Here is a 27,080-nt window from a genome sequence, read left to right on the forward strand (position 1 = left end):
AATAAAAAATTGCAAACAAATAATATTTTCTTCATACATTTTGGCTGATTGTGTTTAATATTATCCTCCTTATGAATGCCTGCCGCAGATGTACTGTGGCAGGTAGCCGCTCCTGCGTAAATCACCGTAATTGTATGGCGGTCGCAAGCAGGAAGCTAGGGGGTGAGCGCGCCTAGCCGCCGGCGCGCTCCCACCCCCGCTGCTTAGGGGGGAAGCCGATGCAGTGGGCAGGCAGCTCCGATTGCCGCCTGACACCCGCAATTGCTCCCCGCTGAGAGAGAAGAACGGTCAGCTGTCATAAACACAGCCAACAGTTCTTCTCCCTGGAATGGTCATAGAGCCCATGTGATCCTTCTATATAGGATTACAGGTCTCTATGATCATTCCAGAAGCCCCCCCCCCCCACAGTTAGAATCATCCCCCCTAGGCTCACATTTAACCCCTTGATCACCCACAATGTTAACCCCTTCCCTGCCAGCGTGATTATTACAGTAACAGTGCATATTTTTAGCACTGATTACTGTAGTAATGCCACTGGTCCCCCCAAAAGTGTCAAAAATGTCAGTCAGGGGTCCGATCTGTCCCCGCAATGTCAGTCCCACAAAAAAAATCGCATATTGCCGCCATTACTAGTAAAAAAAAAAAAAAATAAATAAAAATTACATAAATCTTTCCCGTAGTAAGTAGACGCAATAACTTTTGCGCAAACCAATCAAAATACGCTTATTGCAATTTTTTTTACCAAAAATATGTAGCAGAATACAAATTGACCTAGAATGTTAAAAAATTTCGATTTTTTTTTTTTTTTGGGGGGGGGGGGGGGGGGGGAATGTCATATAGCAGAATGTGAAAAATATTGTTTTTTTTTTCAGAATTATCACATTTTTTTGTGTATAGAACAAAAAATAAAAATCGCACAGGTGATCAAATACCACCAAAAGAAAACTCTATTTGTGGGAAAAAAGGACATAAATTTTGTTTGGGTACAGCGTCGCATTACTGCGCAATTGTCAGTTAAAGTCACCAAGTTGAAAAAAGTGGCCTGGTCATTAAGGGGGCAAATCCTTCCGGTCTTAAAGTGGTTAAGTGTAATATAAATAAGTGTGTATTATTTAGAGTAGTGTGTCTCAACTCCGGTCCTCAGGCCACACTAACAGGCCAGGTTTGCAAGAAAACTGAAATACATCACAGGTGATATCATTTGCTGCTCAGTGATTGCAGTATTCTAGTCTGCATCTCCCCAAGGTAATATTTAAAATCTGGCCTGTTAGTGGGCCCTGAGGACCGGAGTTGAGAAACACTGATTTAGACTGTGTGATTGGTCAGAGTGGTCAAATGGTACAGGGCCAATTTCACTAGCTCCGTATCCCTCACTGTGACTTGCTGGAAGGACACAGTAATCACATGGCACGCCTCTAGAGGGCGTACATGATTGGTGAAAGTCGGAGGACACTTTAAAATACCCCTCCATCCTTAAGAGTGAACCATCCAGCCGTTTAAGTACATCGGCCAGACCGCAAGTGGTTCATCTGCTTATTTTTCACCTTCCCCTGTTCCACCTCACTACTAATCAACATGCTAATGATATTTGTTTTGTTTTTTTCAATAAAAGCCTTCCATTTATTAAATACCTTTTTTTTTAGACCCAGCTACATCATTAGAAGATCTCAGTGCTTCTCAGTGCAAATTAGGCAGACCAATGGCTGGTGGAAGGGGTCATTAGGGTGCTGTACATATAATAGCTTCCTGAAAACACAACAACCTGTCTCAGCACTCAAGAACTCGTGTCAAGAGCCTTCAGCCCTGATGCAAGTGGTGGCTTTTGGGAGCAGTTATGCAAATATTAATATACCTTGATAATGCTGGTCCTCCTCAAGCCAGGAAATGATAGGCTCTGTCTGATGTTCTGCAGCTTCTATTGCACGCTGTGAAAAGATCACCGTGTGCAGTGAAATCAGAGTAAGCATTTTCAGTACAGGAGAAGAGTCTGTACATCTGTGCAAGACTAAAGAAAAAGCTGGCGTTTAACTTTAAGCTTCCTTTTTTTGCACTCAGACCCCTGATTATACTGAGTGCTAGAAGCCAACTGGAAATGACTCTCCATGTCATTTATGATAATGATTATTATTATTGTTATTATTATCAATGGCAATTTCACCTGCAAAGGCCAGAGTTTAATTGGCTCTATTATGCTCCATGTAAAACCCCTGTGGAAGGTTGTAAAAAAGGTATTAACGTGTACAGGCGCAGAAAGAGTTTTAAATCTTTTGTTATTGCTTTTTTTAATGTATTGTACCTTTGGCATCAGAATGAACTGGAATGGTCACATCATTTTTATAAGTTTTTCATATACATGAATATTTAGAAGTACAGTTAAAGTCCTATGCTTCGCTATTATATCCTATGAATGACTCTCTCTCCTCGACATTGGTTTGCGCAAAAGTTATGGCGTCTACAAACTAGGAGATAGATTTATGTCATTTTTTTTTCTTTTTTTACTACTAATGGCGGTGATCAGCGTTTTATAGTCGGACTGCGACATTGCGGCAGACAGATCGAACACCTGACACTTTTGACACTTTTGAGGGGACCAGTGACATTACTACAGTAATCAGTGCTAAAAATGATGCACTGTTACTGTACTAATGACACTGACAGGGAAGGGGTTAACACCAGGGGCGATCAAAGGGTAAGTGTGCTCCTAGGGAGTGCTTCCTAACTGTGTGGGAGTGTACTTAATAGATGAACACAGTGACCTGTGTTTCTAAATAGTAATAACACAGGATCCCTGTGTTCATCTGTGACAGAACGGCAGTCTGGCTTGTTTACATAGGCAGACCGCTGTTCTGTCTCCATGGCAATTGCGGGTGGCAGGTGGACGTGGCGCTTGCCGGACCTGCTGATTGCCTCCCCCTCTGGCCAATTGGCCTGTGTGCGCGCCTCCGGTGGCATGCGCATGCCCCCACTATCTATTATACTAAGCGACGTACAGGTACCTTGTTTCGCATAATAGAGCCGACCTGCCGCAGTAAAACTATGGCGGCTGGTCGGCAAGAGGTTAATGTGACCTATAAACTGTACAACTCAGTTAAAAAACAAACTGAAATCTTTTGGGTTGGGGGGGGAGTAAAATAAAAAACAAAATTAATGGGGTTGCACATCTTATAACTGTAGCTGTGTTCAGAATTAAATAATCACATTAAAACTCCTGTTAAATAGGAGTCAATACACACCTGCCATCATTTAAAATGTGCCTCTGATTAACCTCAAATAAAGTTTAGCTGTTCTAGTAGGTCTTTCCTGACATTTTCTTAGTCGCATCCTACAGCAAAAGCCATGGCCTGCAGAGAGCTTCCAAAGCATCAGAGGGATCTCATTGTTAAATGGTATCAGTAAGGAGAAGGGTACAAAATAATTTCCAAGGCATTAGATATACCATGGAACACAGTGTAGACAGTCCTCGTCAGACTTTTTATATCCACTGTATATATATATATATATATATATATATATATATATATATACAGGACAAATGTTTGCCATCCTTCTTGATATAGTTATCTGGAGGGGTAGAGAGGTTCTGTATTACATTATGTTTTAGTTTCAGTTCATGTAAATAAAGTGCAATTTCGTGATATTAACAGGATACACTTCAATTAATCATCCAGCTGGAGAATATAGTTGCAGTTAAAAAGTGTTTGACAGCAATAGGCTTGGTTAGGCGTTTACAACGCATTCCAATCCCTAACTTGCAAGTATATGATTTAAGACAGGAGCCCTGAAGTACATATAATGAAAACTATTATTTTTGTTAAAATACATAAATCCCTATGTGAAAAAGTACAAAAATGCCACATAGCAACAAACCAAAGGATTAAGGGGTTGATTTACCAAAACTGGAGAGTGCAAAAGCTGGTGCAGCTCTGCAAAGAAACCGATCAGCTTCCATTTTTTTTTTTTTTTTGTCAAATTTTTATTTATCAAGCTTAAGATAGAAGTTGATTGGCTATCATGCAGAGCTGAACCAGATTCTCTGAGTGTTCCAGTTTTAGTAAATCAACTCCTAAGTGTCTGTGAAAAAGAAAGAAAAAAAAAAAAGAAGTGCCTTGTAACATTTATCTGCATTTAACACATTGAAACAATGATAGAAAACCAAAATGCAAAAAATGTAAACCAAAAAACTAGATCTGAGAATATCTCACCAGTGGCAGGAGAAATTTTTTAAAACTTGCAAGCTGTTGGCACTATATAAATCTTACTTGCTTACCTATATCACCCCCTCGCCAGATAAATGAGTGAGGCATTGCTCTTTTACTGGTGACTTACATTTGTAAGCATTTTTGGCAGCAATAGTACAATGCCTCATGGCTGAATCTGGCAAGTGAGTGACACATAAGAAGCAGGCAAATTTCTAGGAATCCCGTCACAAAGTCACAATTGCGATAGGATCTCTAATGTGACATTAGCCTTATGTGTTGCTTGTTTGTTTCGTTTTACGTAAAGTCCAGCATCAGCCAACGCATTTTATTTCATTGTAGATAGAGTAGTGAAGCGTTAGGTCCAGTTATCCATATTGGGTGTTTTACCTTCACTTCTGGTGAGGGTAGGAAGTTGTCGGAAATCTCTCTAGAAGGTAAAAAAACAAAAACAGACTTTTACAAGCATTGGAATCTCTGACAATGTTTTTTTCTTTTTTAATGCCAGTTGTACTTTTCTGTCCTGATGACAACAGCTGTTTCTATATGTCACAGGGGAAACAACTCCCATGGGGACCACAAACAACAATTAAAGTCTGAGAGAACTTGTAATTCTTCTCCACTCTCTCCAAAACTGAAATATACATTTTGCCTGGACTTGGGCATTGAAGTTTACCCTTGCATGGTTTTGCCTTTGCCAAAGTATCCTCAAGGTCATCAAAGTCCAGTTTTTGCAGTACAGCATTTTTAACAGCTTTTAAAGACAACGTTGATAGATTATCCGCCCCCATAATTTGTTGTTCACTTATTTTTTAGTTCTCCTGAGATAGGAAAAGGATATAATATTTTCCTTAGTGATGGCAACAGGCATACACAAAAAATATGCAACACTGTACCACATTGAAGGTGTTTGCTAGAGGCCCAGGTACTATTTTATGGTCAGGGGAATTTTTTTATGTCTGAGGCGTCAAATGATTCTGTGAAAGTATTTTCAAGATCACGTTGATAGTATTGTTATAAGGTATCAGCTGAAGTACTTCCCTTCAACAGTGGACAGCCACTATCTGCTAGTCTTCAAAGTGTCAAAGGTAAATCTGTATCTTGTTAAAAATGTAGATTTTGTAGTTATGTACACATTTACACTTTTTATGTAAAGTTTTAATGTTTGGATGGATGGAGGATGGGTTCTTTAAAATAATAAGTCGGTGCCTTGGGGGGTCTTTTCTTCCCAGGTTAATTTTTGCCTGGTGCACCAGGCTTCTCCCTATTTGTAGGTAGGAGCCCCCTGGTGCTAGTGCCTTCCTTGTAGGGATGCGGCTGCCCTTGTTTGGCCAGGGATTAGAATGAGAAAACCTAATGTGCTCATGCCCCTTGGTGGCAGTCCAGGGGTGCCATAAAAATCCACTGGGGTTTTTAGATGAGAAGCCCACTGTGTTTAAGTATTGCACCAAGGCCACAGTATGCTTGCACACTTTATTTCACACCTTCCTCCTTGGCTGGGCCTTTTGGCTAGGACTGGAGGAATTTCTATATCCAGCCAGAAGCCTATCCATTCTCTTGTACTTTGGCACCCTAGTACTTATTTTGCACTTTTTGCACATGTTACTTTAGTGGGCACATGGCCTTTTGATCAGGTGCTTACCTGCTCCCCTGGGTCTCTCTTTGGAGGAGCCTGACCTAGTATTAGGGTTGACTTTTCCTCAGCAGACCACCTGGAGAATAGGGTTTGCCTGGTTTTAGCCAAGTGGACCAAGAGTATGCGGCCTCTATCAAGAGTTGTGTGCCCCGAGTAAGGGGTGGGGGGTTCAGAGTTTGAAGAGCAACAATTTGTGCAGTTTTTTGTGTACTTCACTTTTTTTATCATACCTGGTGTTAGTTATGTGTGTGCGCACTGCACCATTTGACTAAAGAGAAACTTGTAATATGCAGTCTTTTTAGAATGTGCCCCCATACGACAAGCAGAGTACCAGGTTCCAAACCAGTTTGGTATTGTAACAATACTTCAGGATTATAATCATATCAATTTGCCTGTTCAAAATCTTTCGGTAATGATCTTCAGTTAATGACAAGAATTTTAAATAAATGTTTAGAGAAGCTTTGCTAAATCGATTTCCTATCCTATCTTATCAATAGGTTGAAGATGAGAAAGACATGCAATTTTTTTTTCCTACACACAGTTTTTAGTGATTGAGAGGATTAGGTTCATGAGAGGATTGAGAGGATTAACTTCATGAATTCTAGCTTGTAAGACATTGTTTATAACAGACATACAAGTACTTATAACAATATGTTTTTTTAGATTCTCTCTGGAGTAAGAATAAACCCATCAACTATTGTTGGAAGACACTACAATTTCAATTCTTTTAGATATGGTCCTAAAAAATGAATCAGGTTAGGCCATGAGCCCTAGGCACCCCAGGACAGCTTGCAACCAGTCTTAAAATGTTCAAGTATTTTTGTTCATCAGGCTGTTTGGATTAAAAGTGCATTATATCTAAACTGAATTCTCATGTTCCCTAATGCATGCTCCAAATTAAAATGTACATGATGCACAGAATGCGCTGCCTGTTGGGAATGATTATATCAGTCAATCATAGGGAATTGTTTTAATATTTATTTTCTTTTTCAAAAAAAAGTCTTGACTGAGAAATCCTGTACCATCAGCATATGCTCTTTTTGATGTGGAAACATCTGTAAAAGTATTCATTATGGGATTTGTAGGGAAGAATTCCTGAATGCTTTCTGATATCATTTCTCCAGTAGGCACCATCATGAGAATAACTAATACTTAAGTCTTTGCTTTGCTGGAGGTGACTTCTTGCAGAGCTGCTACTTCTAAGCTGTCACAGCGAGAATGCAACTTAAGCTGTGACTTACCACCTTAGTAGCAGGCAATTCTGGTTCTCCAATTCTTTGGATGTCATTTTCACACTGCCAGATATGTTTTCTCTGCATGATATATGTTGGCTACCCTCTGTATGACTACGGTTCAGTCTGCTTCTTTCCCAGCATCACGTCCCTGATTTTCAGTTTGATCATGAACTTGCTCCTGGTGCATTAGGTTCTACATTAAAGCTTGGACGTATCTCTTCCTTGTTCTTCAGTGTTTCCTTTCTTTTATATTTCAGCACTAGAAAGATTTTTCTTGTACATTTTGGAGCAGAAAAAATATTAATTCAACTCTTAAGTTTGCAATGGAAAACAGAGTCTAGAGCAGATGGCGAACCTTGGCACCCCAGATGTTTTGGAACTACATTTCCCATGATGTTCATGCACTCTGGAGTGTAGTTGGGAAATGGAGTTCCAAAACATCTGGGGTGCCAAGGTTCGCCATCACTGGTCTAGAGTGTACAAGACTATGTAGGTCTTCTAGACAGGCAACCATTTCTTGCCCGTGCTTGATAATGCCCCTTCAAAATGAGCTTTTAAATAACATCTTTTAACAGATGAAGGGGGGGGGGGATCAGGAGACAGTACATTTAAAACCCAATTCCAGGCAACACAGAGCAGCTGCTGGAATAAAAGCGGGAGCCTCTTCCAGCTCCCAGGACAGTTTCTACTGTATTACAGGGAAGTTTCCAGTTTTGTGCTCCTGCCCCCTCGCTTTGCTTGGCCATTAACAAACCACAGCCCTGTGATGAGGTCACTGAATTTTAGATCTAGAAAAGTGGGTCAGTTATCTAATGTGGGGTTTCTCAAATTATTTACTCTTTTGTAAGTCATATTGTCTTGAATTGTACCTAAACCCAAGAGGATTAGGATATTTCTGCTTACTAGCCCTTGGATGTGGTGGCTGCGTTAGCTTTTCTTTCTTTTTCTTTCATCAGGTGATACTGCTAGTCACTTCACAAACAAAGTGTTTTGTGGCTACAGAACACCTCCCCCTCTTCTGATTTCTATAACAAAAGCGTTCTTCTGTCTGTGCTGTAAACTGGTTCAGTGCTGATAGCACTGCTAGAAATAACACTGCAAATTGCACAGGAGCTCCAAGCAGAGTCAGCAGGTATTTTCTTGCAATTACCAATACGATATAACACAACCCTTTCAATTATATATTTAGAACACTGAAAAAGTGCACACAAGAGAAGCTTTTTTTTTTGCATTTACATACATTTCAAGTGGCGCTCCACGTTCCTGTGCCATTCCTGTGCAATTGAGTATGATGCAATTTTCAGCACATTCATTTTAATGGGCCAAAATTGGATTGGATCATATCAAAAGTTCTGCATGCACTACTTTTAGAAATGCACTGTAACCAGATCCAGTGTATTACATTTGCAATCTTTGTTTGGGGTGTCATTAGGAATCTATTGACACCCTCAGCAGATCGCACACTCAGTGTGTTCAGAGGACGGTGTGGAAATGCACACAGAGCATGGGTTTCTCATACCACCAGTGTGATTGGGCCTCTATTATCTCCCAACTTTTGCCTAGTTGTTACCAGTAACCCCTAACTTAGAGCCCATTCACACAGGGGCGACACGACTTGCCGGGGCGACCTGTGAAGACCTGCACAGCGCGCACCGCGACCTCGGCGCGACATGCACGGACTTCATATCATTGAAGTCAATGCAAGTCGCCTCCAGGTCGCCCCAAAGTAGTACAGGACCCTTTTTCTAAGTCGGAGCGACTTGTGTCGCTCCTATTAGAACGGGTCCTGTGCTAATCAATGGCAGGCGACCCACCGCGACTTGACAAGTCGCGCTAGTGTGAATGGGGACTAAATGTTTTCCAGGCACCCCCTTATGCTTTAAAATTACATGGTGATTCAGGTCTGCTTTATATATAAATGATCACTTGTTAAATGTTTTAACTTTAGAATTTTATATTTAAAAACAAGTACGGAAATGATCCCTGATTATCCCTAACTATGCTTTTTTTTCTTTTTTGTTCCCTTTTTTTCAAAATCTTTTCTTTATTATTATTATTAACCACACAATTTACAATCATCATAACCTTTCATCCAAAATGTAATACAATATAACACTGTGATTACCTAAATCCATATTATCACATTTGCTTTTATGTCTCCAAAATGATTGTTTATATCAGAATACGCTCTAATATCTGTTTTCTTTATTCCAAATCATAACCATAACCAAACCCCCCCCCCCCAAAAAAAAGGGGGGAGTTGGAGGGGAGACTAGACTAGACTATGCTTTAGAAGCTTTTTTATATCTATAATCGCTCAGATTAAACTTAGATCCATGTGGATTCAATAAGAATATGCATAAGTGAAAATGATTTCGGTTTGTGCAAAAAATTAGTTTTTTCATTAGATCAGGTAAAAGCAGAGTGAATTTTACCCAAATTTTTCCCAAATTAATTAGTTGAGTGTCTGACTTGTGTAGGTTTTACCTAATCGGGTATATAGTGGTCCTCCAAGTTTGGAAGCTTTCTTCACATACAGATATTTTCCAGCTTGGTTGTTCCCTTTCTTAGGGTGAAAGGGGACCTTTAGACAAATTATTTGTTTAAATTACAAAGGGATCTGCTCTCTGTGCTTCCGCCCATCAATTTGAATAAGACTCTGAGGAAAATGAGAAATATTTCTCTTCCTATTAAGCTGTTGGTTACTCTTTGCTATTACCCTGCTACTCTAGGTTAGGTTTGTACAAAGTCCCAGAGGGCCTGGTTTGTTGGACAGCATTTGGCAGCATCCATGTCACAGTAGACCACTGGGCTACTAAAGTCCTGTGGTTTGTTTGGCTGGCTTGTCTCTAGACACATGTCAGCTTCATTCTCCAATGTGTCTCTCAGATACGGTAACATCTTGTTGCAGTCAAATGGCCTTTTAAAAGTGCAAATCCTGTCACATGCAGACAGAATGCAAATTATCACCTTCTGCCTAAAGGCAGTGGAGTTTTAACAGTGTGCCAGAATCTGGATGATTTAGTGCATTTTCCCCAGTGCTGTTTCTGTTTTCCTTTGGGCATTTTGAAGACTCACAGTAGACAAAATGTGTCACATTTATTCTAATCTAAGCTTCAGTGATGCGTTAAAACCTAAAATTCTAGACAATCGGGTTATTACCTAGTTGAAATGCATATATGAGAACTGTTTTACCTGCTAAAGGATTTTTTATTCTGTTCAACCAGTATTGAAGATCATATCTCTGCTACACTGCATAGTCATGTGGCTGAAAACCCAATTTCCTCGTATAGTTAATTCATTGTGCAATAGGCAGTCAGGATGCTACATATCTGATATGTAATAGGGGTGACCTGCTTACTTGTCTTCCTAGTGGATGGAAAGAGTTTTTCTTTACCTAGCTGAATGACCTGGTGTTCAGGTCCAGTATAAGGAAGTAAGGAAGTAGATCATTTAGAGGAAGTCTAATTTATTTGACTTTAAATGACCCCCACTGTTCCTTCCCAGTGTAAGGATATTTTCATTTCTCATAAAAATACAATTTCCATCCTGTCAATGTACTTTCCCCTCCCCCTCCTTTCTCTAATCCAGCAAAAGGCTAGAATTGTTATTGATCATTTATTTAACAAGAATGAAAGAAAGACATACAAGCACAGGGTAGGTAAAAGTAACCATATAAGGCTTGATCAGTTGGCTGATTGAACAAAGGAAAATCAGTCAATTCCCCCATCTACTCTAACGGTTTGGATGGAGGAATCTGCACTGCGTGGTATTGTATTCGGATAGCAGTGAACAGTGGGATGCACTCACTTTGTAGTTAATCATTTTTCAATGGATCAGTGGATTTTGAAATTGACAGGGTCACCCAGGGTTTGAATTTCTGCCCTTCAGCCAATATTTGAGCAGACTTTTATTGGTTGAGCCAGATGGACTTGTTGTCTTTTTTCAACCTGACTAACTATGTATGGTTAGCTTAATGTATAGGGATGGAAAATCTCAGTTACCTGGCTGGTGCTTCAGTCTTCTCAATAAGAAATAATCAGACAAATAGAGCAAAGTGCAGAAGGTGGTGCCCTCTTGCTGTCTCTCTTAGCTATTACAGATGCCATCCAGGTCATAGCCAGTGTACCCATTGTGACCATTCCCTTCTTGGAGTCTTCCTCAGAAGGGAATCCTTTTCAGAACCATAAGCGAAATTCGGCTTACTTTGTGAGTTGTTAATTGTCTTCCTTTAATAAATGTTTACACACCCACTACACTTAGTCTGCGCACTTTGCTCTTTTTGTCTGTTTGCTGCTTAGAGATCTCTTCAGCCTCTCAGAAGTTCTGCATTAAGTGTGCTGGATTGTATTCTTCAGAGGTCCCTAAAGCCATAGCATTTATCCCAAGGATTTGGACCACACTGTATTTTCCATCAATCTAGTTTGTCCCAGCCCAGGCTGCACCCATTGCACCATATTGCCTTTTTTTTTTAATAAGACGTAAGGAAAGTGTTAGTTCATGTGCTACTTCAGTCTATTAATCAAATCATACTAGAAACAGTGGGGGTTCATCCCATTCACAGTTTGCCATCCAGATGCATCGTGTCAATGTACGTTGCCACATTGTAAGGTGTGTTGCGTTAAGCTGGTCCGTTCAAATAACATTCTGATTACTTTCCAATGCAGCACACCACAATGCAATGTAGAGTTTTGCCATGCAGTATGGAGCGTGGCAAAGCGCGTGCTTCAGGGTGTGATTCAAGCATACTAATGCATGCAATGTCTGTTGTGATATTGCGCACATTACCACAAAGTGTAAATAGTGTTAGCTTTAGGTCATAATAATTATAATATATTTTTTATAAAAAAAATTATAATATTATTTTTATATAAAGTGGTTGTAAACCCTTACATACAGTATACCCAGTGAAGTGACTGGCCCCAGGTGATACACAGAGATTAAACAAATCCTTCTTCATAAGTTGTAACTGTTTATCTGCAGTTTTCTGTCCAGATTATATACAGCTTGTCTAAGATTTAAAAATCAGTGGGTGGGGAGCTGAAGCTACACTCTGCAGAGCTCAGTGAGGAGAGCTGAAAGCTGTTTGGAGGGAAGGGACACACCCCCTTTCACATGGGAACAGAGTTGAGGCTGTCAATCATAGGCTGCGTGTTGGAGCTCTCTCCCCTGTCACCTTTTTTCTCTGGGTGTCTGTATAACATGCTTCTGACAAGTTTTCCTGATAGTAGAGGAACGGGGCAGCAGGGATAAATGACATGTAGGGGTTGATTTTCTAAAAGTACAGAGTGTGCACTTTGCAAAGTGCAGTTGCATTGAGCAAATGCAGTTTTTCCAGAGCACAGTAAATGACTTAAAGCTTCACTTTAAAAAGAATACCTAATCATATGCCATGAAAATTTAAAAAAAAATGCATTTTTGCTTGCACATGATTGGATGATGGAAGTCATTGGAGCATTTACAAAGCTCTAGAGCAACTTCTTTTGCAGAGTGCAACTGTCTTTTTTGCCTTTAGTACGTCAACCCCAGTGTACTCTGGATTGAGACAAGTACAAACTATAGAGGGGTATGATTTGTTCATATTTCATGTCAGAGGTTTAAAAAAAAATGTAAGGCATCATAATCCAATGACCAAAATATGTAAGTTATTTTAATTGTATTCCTTCTTTTAACCTATGTCAGATTTTAATGCTCAAAAAATTGTCAAATCATGAGCTAAACAACATATAGGTATTGAATTAGCACACTTGCCTGTTTAAATGTTATAAATATGGTGAACATAACTGATGAATTTGTAGTGAGCATATGATTAATGTCAGTGTTTCCATCATGGAAACATACTTGAGTCACCAAAATGATATACAGTACAGACCAAAAATTTGGACACACCTTCTCATTCAAAGCGTTTTCTTTATTTTCATTACTATGAAAATTGTAGAGTCACACTTCAAGAGGTAGTCGCCTGAAATGGTCTTCCAACAGTCTTGAAGGAGTTCCCAGAGATGCTTAGCACTTGTTGGCCCTTTTACCTTCACTCTGTGGTCCAGCTCACCCCAGACATCTCGATTGGGTTCAGGTCCGGTGACTGTGGAGGCCAGGTCATCTGGCGCAGCACCCCATCACTCTCCTTCTTGGTCAAATAGCCCTTACACAGCCTGGAGGTGTGTTTGGGGTCATTGTCCTGTTGAAAATAAATGATGGTCCAACTAAACGCAAACCGGATGGAATAGCATGCCACTGCAAGATGCTGTGGTAGCCATGCTGGTTCAGTATGCCTTCAATTTTGAAAAAATCCCCAACAGTGTCACCAGCAAAGCACCCCCACACCATCACACCTCCTCCTCCATGCTTCACGGTGGGAACCAGGCATGTAGAGTCCATCCGTTCACCTTTTCTGCGTCACACAAAGACACGGTGGTTGGAACCAAAGATCTCAAATTTGGACTCATTAGACCAAAGCACAGATTTCCACTGGTCTAATGTCCATTCCTTGTGTTCTTTAGCCCAAACAAGTCTCTTCTGCTTGTTGCCTTTCTTTAGCAGTGGTTTCCTAGCAGATATTCTACCATGAAGGCCTGATTCACACAGTCTCCTCTTAACAGTTGTTCTAGAGATGTGTCTGCTGCTAGAACTTCGTGTGCCATTGACCTGGTCTCTAATCTGAGCTGCTGTTAACCTGTGATTGTGACTGGTGACTCGGATGAACTTATCCTCCGCAACAGAGGTGACTCTTGGTCTTCCTTTCCTGGGGCGGTCCGCATGTGAGCCAGTTTCTTTGTAGCGCTTGATGGTTTTTGTGACTGCACTTGGGGACACTTTCAAAGTTTTCCCAATTTTTCGGACTGACTGACCTTCATTTCTTAAAGTAATGATGGCCACTCCTTTTCCTGTACTTAGCTGCTTTTTTCTTGCCATAATACAAATTCTAACAGTCTATTCAGTAGGACTATCAGCTGTGTATCCACCTGACTTCTGCACAACACAACTGATGGTCCCAAACCCATTTGTAAGCCAAGAAATCACACTTATTAAACCTGGCAGGGCACACCTGTGAAGTGAAAACCATTTCAGGTAACTACCTCTTGAAGTGTGACTCTACAATTTTCATAGTCATGAAAATAAAGAAAACTCTTTGAATGAGAAGGTGTGTCCAAACTTTTGGTCTGTACTGTATATATATATATAAAATATATTATATATATAGATAGATACATACATAGATAGATACATAGATAAATATAGATTTATACTTTTAGTCTTAATTACATTAGAAATCCACTAACTATTGGTCTTGGAGAATATTTTTTCTGGTATGTTAAGGTAATGAAAAGCCAATATTTTAAATTGGCACAGTAATAAGAGGGGACGATCTGCTAAGGGGGAAGTCTCTTCTGGTGACAAATGTCTAAGAGGGTAATGTCCCCCCTTTATGAGATCCTCCTATAATGCCTGCTTTTCCTCTGGTAAAGGAAGTGAAGGAAAATCTCTGTGTTGAAACAGACAACAGGGCTTTACATACACCTTAACCTAAAATAGGTTAGTTTAGACAAGTGGTTCTATCTAATATTGGATGGAAAGGAAATTGAAAGACCCATCACAAATATTTGTGTTAATAAAATGTAGTATTGTTTAAAATCTTGTATTCTTTTAACAAAATGACTTTAGATCAACAAGGAGTTAATAATGAATCATTATAGGTTATCATAGATTATAATAAAGCAGTAATTATGAGGAATGTTTAAGTTATATTGCAAAGATGAGAATAATTATAAATTAGTTAATCCTTAATATAATAATCATAAAAGTCGTTTATACAAATATCAAGGTTAATAAAAATCCTAGATAATACTTGAGTTTATTTTTAATTGTTTTGAAGGGATAAAAAAATTAATTTGAGTGTTTTTTTTTCTTCTTTCAGATTCGTGCAGATGGTCCTCCGTATGGTGGCATTCAGTATGAAGTGGTACCGGTGATGAGAGATGGAAGTTCCATTCTAAGAGACATGGCTTTTTCCTCTGACAACACATACCTTTATGTTATGTCGGAGAGGCAGGTAATCAAAGTAGAGAAATGAACCAAATTACCAATTCCAGAAAGCATCTGTGCTGACATCCTCACAATGCCTCATTTAACAAACTGTCTGAAAAAACAGCATTGCCTTTAGCAACCGGAGCTAGTTTCAGGCTATTACTAGAGAATAACACACACAGGCAGAAATATTCCTATTCCTATTCATAAGTGATTGTTTTTTTCTATTTTTCTAATAGTTTGTAATAGAGTAGGGAATGATTATAACCTCTATTGGGTTTTATTATTTGCCGTCTCCAAGAGGAAATATCCGTCTAGAAAATTTTCCTAACTTACTGGCCTGGAGACAGAAAAGGTTTTAAGTAGAAATTTCCCAGAAGTTAGGTATTTTCTATTTTAGATAGTTGTCACTTTAACAGGTATCCCAAATGGAAAAGTTTAGGTTTCTCACTTTCTTTTGCAGTGGCAATACTCAAAGGATACATAGAGCATCCCTTTTCAGGGTGCCTTAAGGTTTCTTCAGGGATGCCTTGGCAAAATTTTTAAAAATTGATTTGAAAATTGTATACAAGCCAGCAGGTGGATCCAGCCTGCCTTTTAGTTACACAAAGCCACCGGTTTTCATTTATCACCATTACGACTTTATAGACAAAATGGTGCCTCCACTTAAAAACACGGACATAGAGAGCATGAATCTCCTCAGCAAGGCTACAGACAGTAATACAAACCTGAGGTTTTAATCCTTCCCAACTCGATCCAAGAATTAAAAAAATACATGTTTTGGCTATAGATAAACTTTAAAGTACAGGTCCACTTTAGTTGGAAAAAAAAAAAAGATTTTGGCGAACTTTGTAGCTAAGTAAAAATGCTGAAAAAATGAAGTCAAATAAAAACAAAATTGCATTTCTGGGAGCAATCTGTTACATACAGTGTACGCGTTTGTTATTGTTGCCATGTGTGATATTTACATTTTATTTGGTCAAATTAAGAAAATCATAGCAGATTGAAATACAAAAATGTCTTGTAATGCAGTATCAGTTGCTTATAATGCTACTATTAGTTGCTAATAATAATTATTGATTAATTAATTAATTAATTTATTATTTATTTATTTTTGTATTTATGTATTTATTAACCATTTAAGCCCCAGCCCTATTTCAGACACTTTTTGTTCACAAGTTAAAACCAGTATTTTTTCGTAGAAAACAACTTAGAACCCCCAAACATTATATATATTTTTTTAGCAAAGACTCTGGAGAATAAAATTTCGGTCATTGTAATATTTTTTGTCACGCGGTATTTGCACAGCGGTCATTAAAACGCAATTTTTTTGGAAAAATTTTGAAAAATCACATTTCACTGCATTTAAAAAATAGTAAACAGTAAAGTTAGCCCATTTTTTTTGTATATTGTGAAAGATGATGTCACGCTGAGTAAATTGATACCCAACATGTTACGGTTTAAAATTGCGCCCCCCCGTGGGATGGCAACAAACTACGGTCAATAGAGATCTCCATAGGCGACGGTTTAAATTTATTTAACGGTTACCAGTTTAGAGTTAGAGTGTAGCTCTTTTTTTAAAATTATTGCCCACGCTCTGGCGATCGCGGCGATACCTCACATGTGTGGTTTAAACAGCGATTTCATTTGCGGCTCGACTTCCGTATTCGTTTTTTTTTGTGCGCGAGCTAACGGTGACGGTGGCCTCTAAAAACATTTTTTTCCCTATTTATTTTATAATTTTTTTAACTTTATTACAGGTTTTTTAAAAAAAAAAAATCTGATCACTTTTATTGCTGTCACAAGCAATGTAAACATCCCTTGTGACACCAATATGCAGTGACAGGTACACTTTATGGAGGGATCGAGGGTCTAAAAGACCCTAGACCCTTCCACTACACTTCCATGTATGCAAAACGTCGAAAACTGCGTTTTTGCATACAGCCGATTTTTAAATTTGCCGCTTTTTGCAGCACAGTAACCCGGAAGTGACGCCATGGACACCGCCTCCGTGTTACGTCATCGGAGACCCGATCAAAGCCGTTTCCGGCATTGATCGGGACTCCATCCAGCCGGCGGACGTGCCGGCTGGGTGCTCGGGGCTCCCGGTGGGACGGGAGCCCCGAGCAAAGTCACGGAAGGCGGCGGGAGGGGGGGGGGAGTCCTCACCTGGGTAACGATCGAGCGGCTCCCGAGCCGCATCGGTCATTACTGACAGAAAGCCGACCGTTGGCTGTTAACCACGGTACCGGGATGGTGCCTCTAGCTAGAGGCATCATCCCGGTATACCCCCGCAAAGTCTGCTGAGGTATATATACGTCGATATGCGGTAAGTGGTTAATCAATTAATTATTCAATAATTAATTAATTATTTAATTATTCATTGCTAGTACTAATTAGTTGCTAATACTAATAGTTGCTTATAATATAATCTGTAGTTCCACAACTCATCCTGTGTTGGAAGCACATTTGCTGTCTCATTGGATATCCAAACCAATATCGCCTTGAAATCTCCAAATTATGTATAACAAAAGCTGTACATCCTGAAGAATCAATAGAGGCTTTTTTTTCTAAATACATTGCTGTTTTGGTCCCAGGAGCTGACTATATGTGCATGCTGTGTAGTAAAAGCTTTTTTTTTTTGTGAAATATAGATGCTTGTTCTGACAAAATAAATTGTTGTTGCTTAAGTACCAGCGCTGTCTATTTATCTCTGAACATTATGTACTAAAAGCTGCCCGTTTTGGAGAAAAATAGACGTTTGTTCATACAAAATATGTTACTTTTCTTGCACCCAGGAGTTGATCCTTAAAAAACAAACTCTGTAATTAGGTCTACTATTTACCTAGAGTTTTGAAGCAGGCTCACATCAACATGTTAATGAAAATTTGGGATAAATGCTTTCTTTTTTCATGACATAGCTTTTTTTATACCCAGAGATTTTGTCACTGGTTCTCTGTGCAATGCAGGCAGATCATGCATTTTGGGAGGGGCCAATACAGTAATCTATCTTCCTAAAAAAAAGGAAACCGTGGTAATGCCCACATGTAATTCTGAGCCTTTAAAGAACGGAAATTCAATAAATGAAAGGGGGAAGGCCAGGGATAGTCAGGGTAGGAAAGGGCAAATGCAGGCTCTGTCCCACTTGCTCCATCTTTTGGTTCACATTGTGAAAAGCTGACAGTGTGCAGTGAAAGGAGTAAGTGATTTTAGTACAGGAGAGGAGCATGTACCACTGTGCAAAGCCACATATTCACTTTAATATTCACTTTAACCGCTTCCAGACCGCCCGCCGCCTCTTTACTGCGGCGGTGCGGCCCTCCTGCGGGAACCAGCGTAGACCTACGTCGGTCACCCACAGGCAGCTAGGGGGCGAGCGTGCGAGTAAGCCGATGCACGGGGCAGGCGGCTCCGATTGCCGCCTGACACCCGCAATCGTTCCCCACTGAGAGAGAAGAACGGTCAGCTGTTGTAAACACAGCTGACCGTTCTTCTCTCTGGAATGATCACAGAGCCCCTGTGATCCTTCTATATAGGATCACATGTCTCTATGGCACAGGTGTCAAACTGGCGGCCCTCCTGCTGTTGCGGAACTACAAGTCCCACGATGCATTGCAAGGCTGACAGTTACAAGCATGACTCCCACAGGCAGAAGCATGATGAAACATATAGTTCCGCAACAGCTGGAGGACCACCAGTTTGACACCCCTGCTCTATGGTCATTTTACAAGCCACGCCCCCCACAGTTAGAATCACTCCCCTAGGCTCACATTTAACCCCTTGATCACCCACAAGGTTAACCCCCTTCCCTGCCAGTGTCATTATTACAGTAACAGTGCATATTTTTAGCACCGCCGCAATGTCGCAGTCCCGCTAAAATTCGATGATCGCCCGCCATTACTAGTAAAAAAAAAAACAATAAAAATGACATAAATCTTTTCCGTAGTTAGTAGACGCGATAACTTTTGCGCAAACCAATCAAAATACGCTTATTGTGATTTCTTTTACCAATGTAATGTATGTAGCAGAAAACAAATTGGCCTAAATTGTTTAAAAAAATTTGATTTTAAATTTTTTTTTTCAGAGTTGTCGCTCTTTTTTTTGCTTATAGCGCAAGAAATAAAAATTGCACAGGTGATCAAATACCATCAAAAGAAAGCTCTATTTGTGGGGAAAAAAGGACATACATTTTATTTGGATACAGGGCTGCACGACTGCGCAATTGTCTGTTAAATTAACGCAGTGCCGAATCGCAAAATATGGCCTAGTCTTTAAGGGGGTAAATCTTCCGGCTCAGAAGTGGTTAAAGCCAAAAATGTAATATATTGCAGCTTACCAATCGTTAGATGCAGTGGCTGCATTCGTTTTCTTTTTTGAGGCTTTTCCCTTCTGTTTTCACCTGGTAATCTGGCCAGTAACACACCTCCTGTATCTGAAATAATGAGGACTGGACAGTAGCATTGTTATTTTGGGGTTTTAAATAAATAAATAAAAGCTGATCATTGTAAGCACCCCTGTCAGTGGTAAATGGTTTGTCTCAAACCTGTAACTGCTACATCTGTAAGAGAGCTTGTTTTTTTGAAAAACAACAGACTTACTGACTGGATCACCAGGGGAAAGTAAGGGAAAGAAAGCCTAAAAAAGAAAGCCAATGCCGCCATCACATCTAAGAAATGGTAAGCTACAATATAATAAAATTATATATTTTTTGGGGTTTAATACCGCTTTAAGTTAAGGTTGTCTGGGACTTAAAGAAGCAGCAGGGTTAACAGGCTTCTCTTCCTATTACAGGTCAACTATTTTAACTAATAATTGTTTTTTTTTTTTTCCATCATCCAGAAACACAGCGTTTTACATATACAGTATAATATGAAATTGGGTGCTTTTCCATCAGTTTTTCTATTTTGATGTGTAAATGTATTAATCACACTAAAAGATTTCAGTAATAATAGCAGTGGGAGCTCTGGCAATCCTCTGAACAAAGTGGAGGAAAATGTAGAAATAAATACATAGACGTAGGTCTGTGTAATTTGTCCAAATCGCATTTACCAAGGTGTCATCTTGAGCCAGCTCGTATCCAAAACACGGAAGCCTTTTCTCCACACTTGGTAATTGTTTGTGTCGGGCTTATGATAATTCAGAATTAAAGTAAAAGATATTAAACCCTTTCCCCTTCTCGCTGCAGGGGACATTAATGCACGTTTTTCTCTTGCAAATTGACTTGGTAGTGTAAAGATTAGAGCAGCCTTGGTTTGTTCAGCTTGCATAGCAGCTTCTTAGAATTCAGATTTCATGCAAATTTAGGAAAGTAATTCAGGCTGCTGGCAGCTGTATAATGAAAGCTTAAATGAAAATCAGACTAACTGGGCAGTTGGGCAACAGTATACCTATGTGCAAAAGGCTGGGGATAATGTGTTGGGCAACAGTATACCTATGGGCAAAAGGCTGGGGATAATGTCAGTACGCCCCATTTCATACTATTGTAAGCAGGTGAGAGGTTAGAGAGAAGTTTTCATTGTACATTTTTTTATACAATATATATGCACTTACTGAATGTGTGTGCACACTTATACTCTTTTTTTTTTTTTTTTTCTTTAATTCTTTATTTAAAGGTATGCCATGAACAATAAGGAATAACAATGCTACAAACAATTGCATGATAGTAATAGAAATGTGGACTACGTAGTACAGGGAACAACCTCGTGTAAAATATACTATCACAAAGCATAAACATATAGTGTAACCTGGGTTCATATGTTGTCTTATCTTCCATACTTATTCATTCATGTGCAGCATTGCTGTAAACAAGAGTTCGTGTGGAGGGTAGTCCAGCGACACCCACCCAAGTGGAGGGGGATAGGAATCCCCGCCGGCATCTACCACTTGGCCGGCAAGGGGGGCCCACCAAAACCCCCACCCGAAGCGGGGAAGACCCCGGGACCAGTCCCCCACCCTTTGTTTGGAGCACACCTAGTGGCATTTTATGACTTAATAGAAGGGATAGGGCAAACACAATGCCTTAAGTCAGGGAGGGAGGGGAAGAGATGCAAGAGAGGGGATAAATGAGGAGAGAGAAAGGGAGGAAGGAAAAGGAGAGAGGGAGGAGGGAGAAAAAGATAGACAGAAAAGTGAAGAGTGGGGGTCCGCTCCGTCCCACCCGCAGGCATGGCAAGCTGGTTAAGAGTAGGATAGATAATCGTCGGACAAGTGAAAAAGGTCCCAGTGAATCCAACGTGTCTTGTGTTCCTCCGTCTTGTCCCTTAGAGTTGCCGTAAGCTGTTCCATTTGCCGTATATCATTCACTCTGGTAAACCAGTGAGAAATAGGGGGGGGGGGGGGGGCGTTTGTTGTTTCCACATGCTAGGTATACAAGCCCTAGCCGCGGTCAGCAAGTGTTTCAGTAGCGATTTGCGGTACCGCTTGCTTGACATGGGTGTCAAGTTGAGGAGAACAGCAGCAGGGTCATCTAGTAGAGAGTAGTCAGTAAGTTTATGTATAATATGTAGTACCTGTTGCCAGAATGGTCTAATCTTGGGGCATTCCCAGAAAATGTGAAAAAGAGTCCCCTCCTGGAATATGCCTTCTTTTTCACCTATAGTAATATTGGCAAGTTAGAGTGATTCAATAAGTTATACTATGAGAATGTGGCTAGGTGCAATTCATGTGCCCCTTTATGAGCTACAGACTAGCGGGATAAAAATGTCTCCAAAAGCCAATGCACATCTATGTAGATCATGGTTTTTTCAACCATGGTTCCATTAAACCCTAGGGTTCCTCCTGAGGTTGCTAGGGGTTCCTTGAGCAATGAGCAATTTCTAATTCTCAGATAAGTTCCCCCTGACACCATTGATCTTTTTAGCTATCTGTAAGGGGGTCGTTTTTCCCAATGACCACCCAATGAATGTAAGGAGCATTCTTCCCACTGACCATCACATTAATATATCATAAGTTGTAGATATAGTCATTTTTATCAGGGGTCCCCTGAGATTAGAAACATTTTTAAAGGGTTCCTCTGTGTTGAAAAGTTTGAGGAAGGCTGATGTAGTCGTTAAATTATAGATTGAGGGAACCTGCCATTCACTTTGAATTCTCAAATCTTAAAAATTACAATAAGCACTCCCTGCTTATCTCTACGCATGACATAAATGCATGCAATAATCGTGTCTGAATTTTAAGAAGTATTTTTGGGTGAACCGTGAAGTATGTACTGTAAATTAAGTCCTGTAATAAAGTGAGAATTCTGATCCTCCATTACCCCCCTGGCGGTATGATTATTTCAGATTTTAGGTGCTGAAAGCGGTACAATTATTTTGCATGTAATTCTTGAGAATGAGCAGCCCAAACCAACTATTTACATATGATTTTTTTTTACTGTGCGTTCTTCTTTATAACATCCCGGGTATGATAAAGTTTGAAACACAAAATCATAAATTATAATATAATAAATAACTATAAATAAGTTAAAGTATATATATATATATAAAGTACAATAAAACTGCAGGCAAGGGGACTGGGGGCAAACTAAGGTCAATTTATTTTATTTTGTAATGTAATCCAATAGGATTACAATATATCAGTGTGTTTTACTTTTTGAATTTGCCGTCGGTTCCACCCCCCTGCGATGATGGAAGCCGGGGCTCACAGCATCAGGCGGACGATCCCGCCGCCGTACACTGCCTGAATACATTGCAGGATCCTGGGGACAAAGTAAGTAACCTCTTCCAGGATCCAGAGATTTCTCCCTGGTGGTACCCCTAGTGTGGCTCGGGGTTACCGCTAATGACGGTGAAATTCCACCCCGAGCCACGCTAGGGAATACCGCCAGGGAGGTTAACCGCCTTAGCGGTATCCCCGAGCGTGACTCGGGTTAGGAATTTTCTGCTATTAGCGGTATCCCCGAGTCACGCTCGGGGTCAATGGGCAGAGCGTGCAGACAGCGCAGCGGAGCTTCTCTTACCTTATCCTGGCGATCCAGCGATGAGCTCTCATTGCTGTGACCGCCAGTGAGATCTCCGCCGCTCGTCTGTCGGTAGGAGGACTTCCTAGTTCCGTTCCCTGCAGCAGCAATGCTGCATGGGAGCGGAACTAGGGAGGGAAAGTCAAAAAAAAAAAAAAAAAAAAACGTTGCACAAAACACATAACACATTTTATATTATATATATGCATATATATATATGCATATATATATATATATATATATATATATATATATATGCATATATATATATATATATATATATATATATATATATATATATATAATTATATATATATATGCATATATATATATATATATATATATATGCACATATATATATATATATATATATATATATATATATATATATATATATGTATATATATATATATATATATATATATATATATATATATATATATATATATATATATATATATATATATATATATACACCTATATACACACACACATATATATATAAAATTATATTATTGATTCGATTATAATTCATGCGTTATATATACACACACACATATATATATATATATCTATATACATATATATATATATATATATATATATCTCTATATACACACATATATATATAATATATAACGCATGAATTATAATCTAATCAATAATATAATTTTATTATATATATTATATATTAAATAATAAAATAATATTATTGATTCGATTATAATTCACTTGTTTGTGTTTCAAATTTATCACATCTGGGATGTCTACTAGAGACTTGTTTTGGTCAGGTTTAAGTCAGTAATTACTAAGCATTGTAGGCCTATAATACATAACGCCAAATTTCCATGAAAAGAATTGTACCGCTTTTGGAACAGAATTCCTGACAGAATCATACCGCCAGGGAGGTTAATACAGTACAAGTGAGTGTTGTCACCCTAGGACAGGAATTGCATTGCTGATAGTATCATTACCAGGTGAAAATAAAGGGCGATGCCTAAAAAAAAATAATAATGCAGCCACCACATCTAAGGTTTGTAAGCTGGAACATAATTTATTTATTTATGGTTTAGATTTGCTTTAAGTTAGCTTTACTTTAGTTCTATACAGTTATATGCCTATAAATTAAATGAAAGCCAACGCCACACACTTCATAAATGATATATTTTTCCCTAGATCTCTTCTTATACATTTTCAAAAAAAAAATTATTATAGAAAAAGTAACATTCTTAGCAGTGAAGTGTTTACCATGTTAGTCATGGAGAGCAGTAGAAAAGTGAAAATATAGGCCATACCTTTACGGACTAATTGAATATATGCAATCTTTCACAAAACAGACTTTTATGTAGATCTCTTTGTGTATATATGTATATATACAGTATCTCACAAAAGTGAGTACACCCCTGACATTTTTGAAAATTTTATTATATCTTTTCATGTGACAACACTGAAGAAATAACACTGATACAATGTAAAGTAGTGAGTGTACATCTTGTATAACAGTGTAAATTTGCTGTCCCCTCAAAATAACTCAACACACAGCCATTAATGTCTAAACCGCTGGCAACAAAAGTGAGTACACCCTAAGCTCATTTATAAAATTTGCTCCACATTATGTGCATGTAGTATCCTATGGCATGCAGTATCCTATGGTGTGCAGTATCTTATGGCGTGCAGTATCCTATGATGTGCAGTATCCTATGGCGTGTAGTGTCCCATGATGTGCAGTGTCCTATGGCGTTTAGTATCCTATGGTGTGCAGTATCCTGTGACGTGCAGTATCCTATGGCATTTAGTATCCTATGGTGTGCAGTATCCTATGGCGTGTAGTATCCTATGGCGTGCAGTATCCTATGGCATTTAGTATCCTATGGCGTGCAGTATCCTATGGCGTGCAGTATCCTATGGCATTTAGGCAGTAAAGCAAAGATATGAATAAAATACATTTATATATATATATATTATATATATTATAATGACATTTGACCATTTCCTATGTTATCTGTCTAGAAAGCGGAATTGTGAAGTACACAAAGATGACAGCTTAGTTAGGGTAATTTTCAAATTCTTTCCCCTTCCTCTGACTCTTACAGTCCTCATTAGATCAGTGACCCTCATATATTTCTGCAAATGTGTTCTGCCACTGATTGTGGGTACAATGCTTTGCATGAAAAAGAAAACATAATATATATATATATATATATATATATATATATATATGTGTATATATAGTGTCAATTTATCTTTTTTAAAGCCTTTGTTTAGTACTAGTTTAAGTGCCCTTTTGATCTCCAGGTGTGAGTGATCAGTAACTACTGTACATGGGGTTTCCCCCTTGAGTGGCTGATAATTCATAATGTTTTCCCTGGGAATGTAAGTTGCCAATCCATGGCAGCAAAGCAAATGTGATTGTGCCATATGTTATATAGATTTTAGTGCATTTGGGTTGAAACAAATTGCTTTCCCACTGTATCCATTCATACATAAAAAGAACATACGTATATTAAGAATAAGCCGAACATAAAGTGTTCATTGCAGTGCCCATACATACAGAATACATACAGATACTGAAAAACATACATACAGAATACATATATACAGAATACATACAGATACTGAAAAATATACTCTGCTTAAATTCAAATGTTACTGTATAGTATCCATACGTACAGATACGATACAATATATCCTCATGCAGTTGGAGCCTAAAAAACTCAATGTTTATTATTTTTTAAATGCTTGTAAAAGCAGGCTCTATGTTAGCCTATTAGAGCCGGTTCACACTGAGGCGATCCGACTTCGAGGGGCGACCTGTGAAGTCGCGGTGCACAGCGTGCACCGTGACTTCGGCGCGTCTTGCAGAGACTTCACATAATGGAAGTCAATGCAAGTCGCTCCCAGGTCGCCCCATAGTAGTACAGGACCATTTTTCTAAGTCGGAGCGACTTGTGTCGCTCCTATTAGAACGGGTCATGTGCTAATCAATGGCGAGCGCCCGAGCGCAACTTGTCAGGGTGACAAGTCGCCTGACAAGTCGCGCTAGTCTGAATGGGGTCTAAGGCAATAGACATAGGCGTTTACAAGCACATTTGAGGAAGAGCATTTAAGAAAAACATGCACTAAAGGCACTTTCTAAGAGTAGCTTTTGAGCACAAAAAGCATAAATGCACATAAGCACACACTTTTGCATGTAAATGTATTCCAATAGCCAGAATAAAGCCCCGTACACACGCAGCGATTGTTGGCCGACCGATCGGCCGTCTTTTGTCCAGTGTCGTTGTGTCAGTTGAAATGTGCTCTAGACTGCACACAAATTTTGTCGGCCAACAACAACCAACTGCAGAAGTGATGTCATGTTCTGGTCTACTTTTCGTGTGTTTTTTCTTCACTGAGCATGCCCAGTCTTGCTCATCTGATTTTTGTCGGCCGAAATCTGTACTGACTGAGGAACAATCAGCCGTTCTGCTGACAGCCAACAAAAATTTTATAGCCTGCACACCAGATTTTGTTCGGCTGAAAAGTCAGAAATCGCCCCTGGCAAAAACTGCTGATAACAGCCTATGTGTGCATGGACACGTATGATAACATGCTGGGGAGTTTACTGACTGCAGAAAAAAACGTCTGACGCCAAAAACCAGTGTGCATGAGGCCTTAGAAAAAATACTGAGAATTGCATGCATTATACAGAACAACATATTTCTGCTTTGTATAATTTGTATTTACAATAATTTTTTGGCATTTTGTTTTGATAATTATTTATTGATTTGAGTCTTTGAAATAGGCTTTTGTGTTTGTAATATCTTTTCATTTAGGGCTCATTCACATGGCCACTAAGGGCCATTCGCTGCCAAGAATCAGCTTATTTCTTTGGTAGGCAGCACAGGTGTTTGCAATCAACCGTGACCGGCAACCTGTACAAATCAAAGACAGGCACATCGGCTTTTCGCATTTAATTGCACATAGAGCAGTTACATGGAGTTAGAAATAGATGAGCGGCCCTGGACATAAACTGTCTGGTCTTAACGGCA

General features: G+C 39.2%; 1 protein-coding gene across 1 annotated transcript in view; it reads left to right on the forward strand.

Moving 5' to 3' along the window:
* The window catches only part of PLXNA2 (plexin A2), a 539,737-nt gene that overhangs the window by 244,488 nt on the left and 268,169 nt on the right, over window positions 1-27,080 (forward strand). The window contains exon 4 of the mRNA XM_082245705.1: window positions 14,986-15,120. Coding sequence (XP_082101831.1) covers window positions 14,986-15,120 — 135 coding nt within the window. The remainder of the gene's footprint in view (window positions 1-14,985; window positions 15,121-27,080) is intronic.

The sequence above is a fragment of the Pelophylax lessonae genome (genome assembly GCF_965119305.1).
Source record: "Pelophylax lessonae genome assembly, chromosome: 2".
Taxonomy (NCBI): Eukaryota; Metazoa; Chordata; class Amphibia; order Anura; family Ranidae; genus Pelophylax; species Pelophylax lessonae.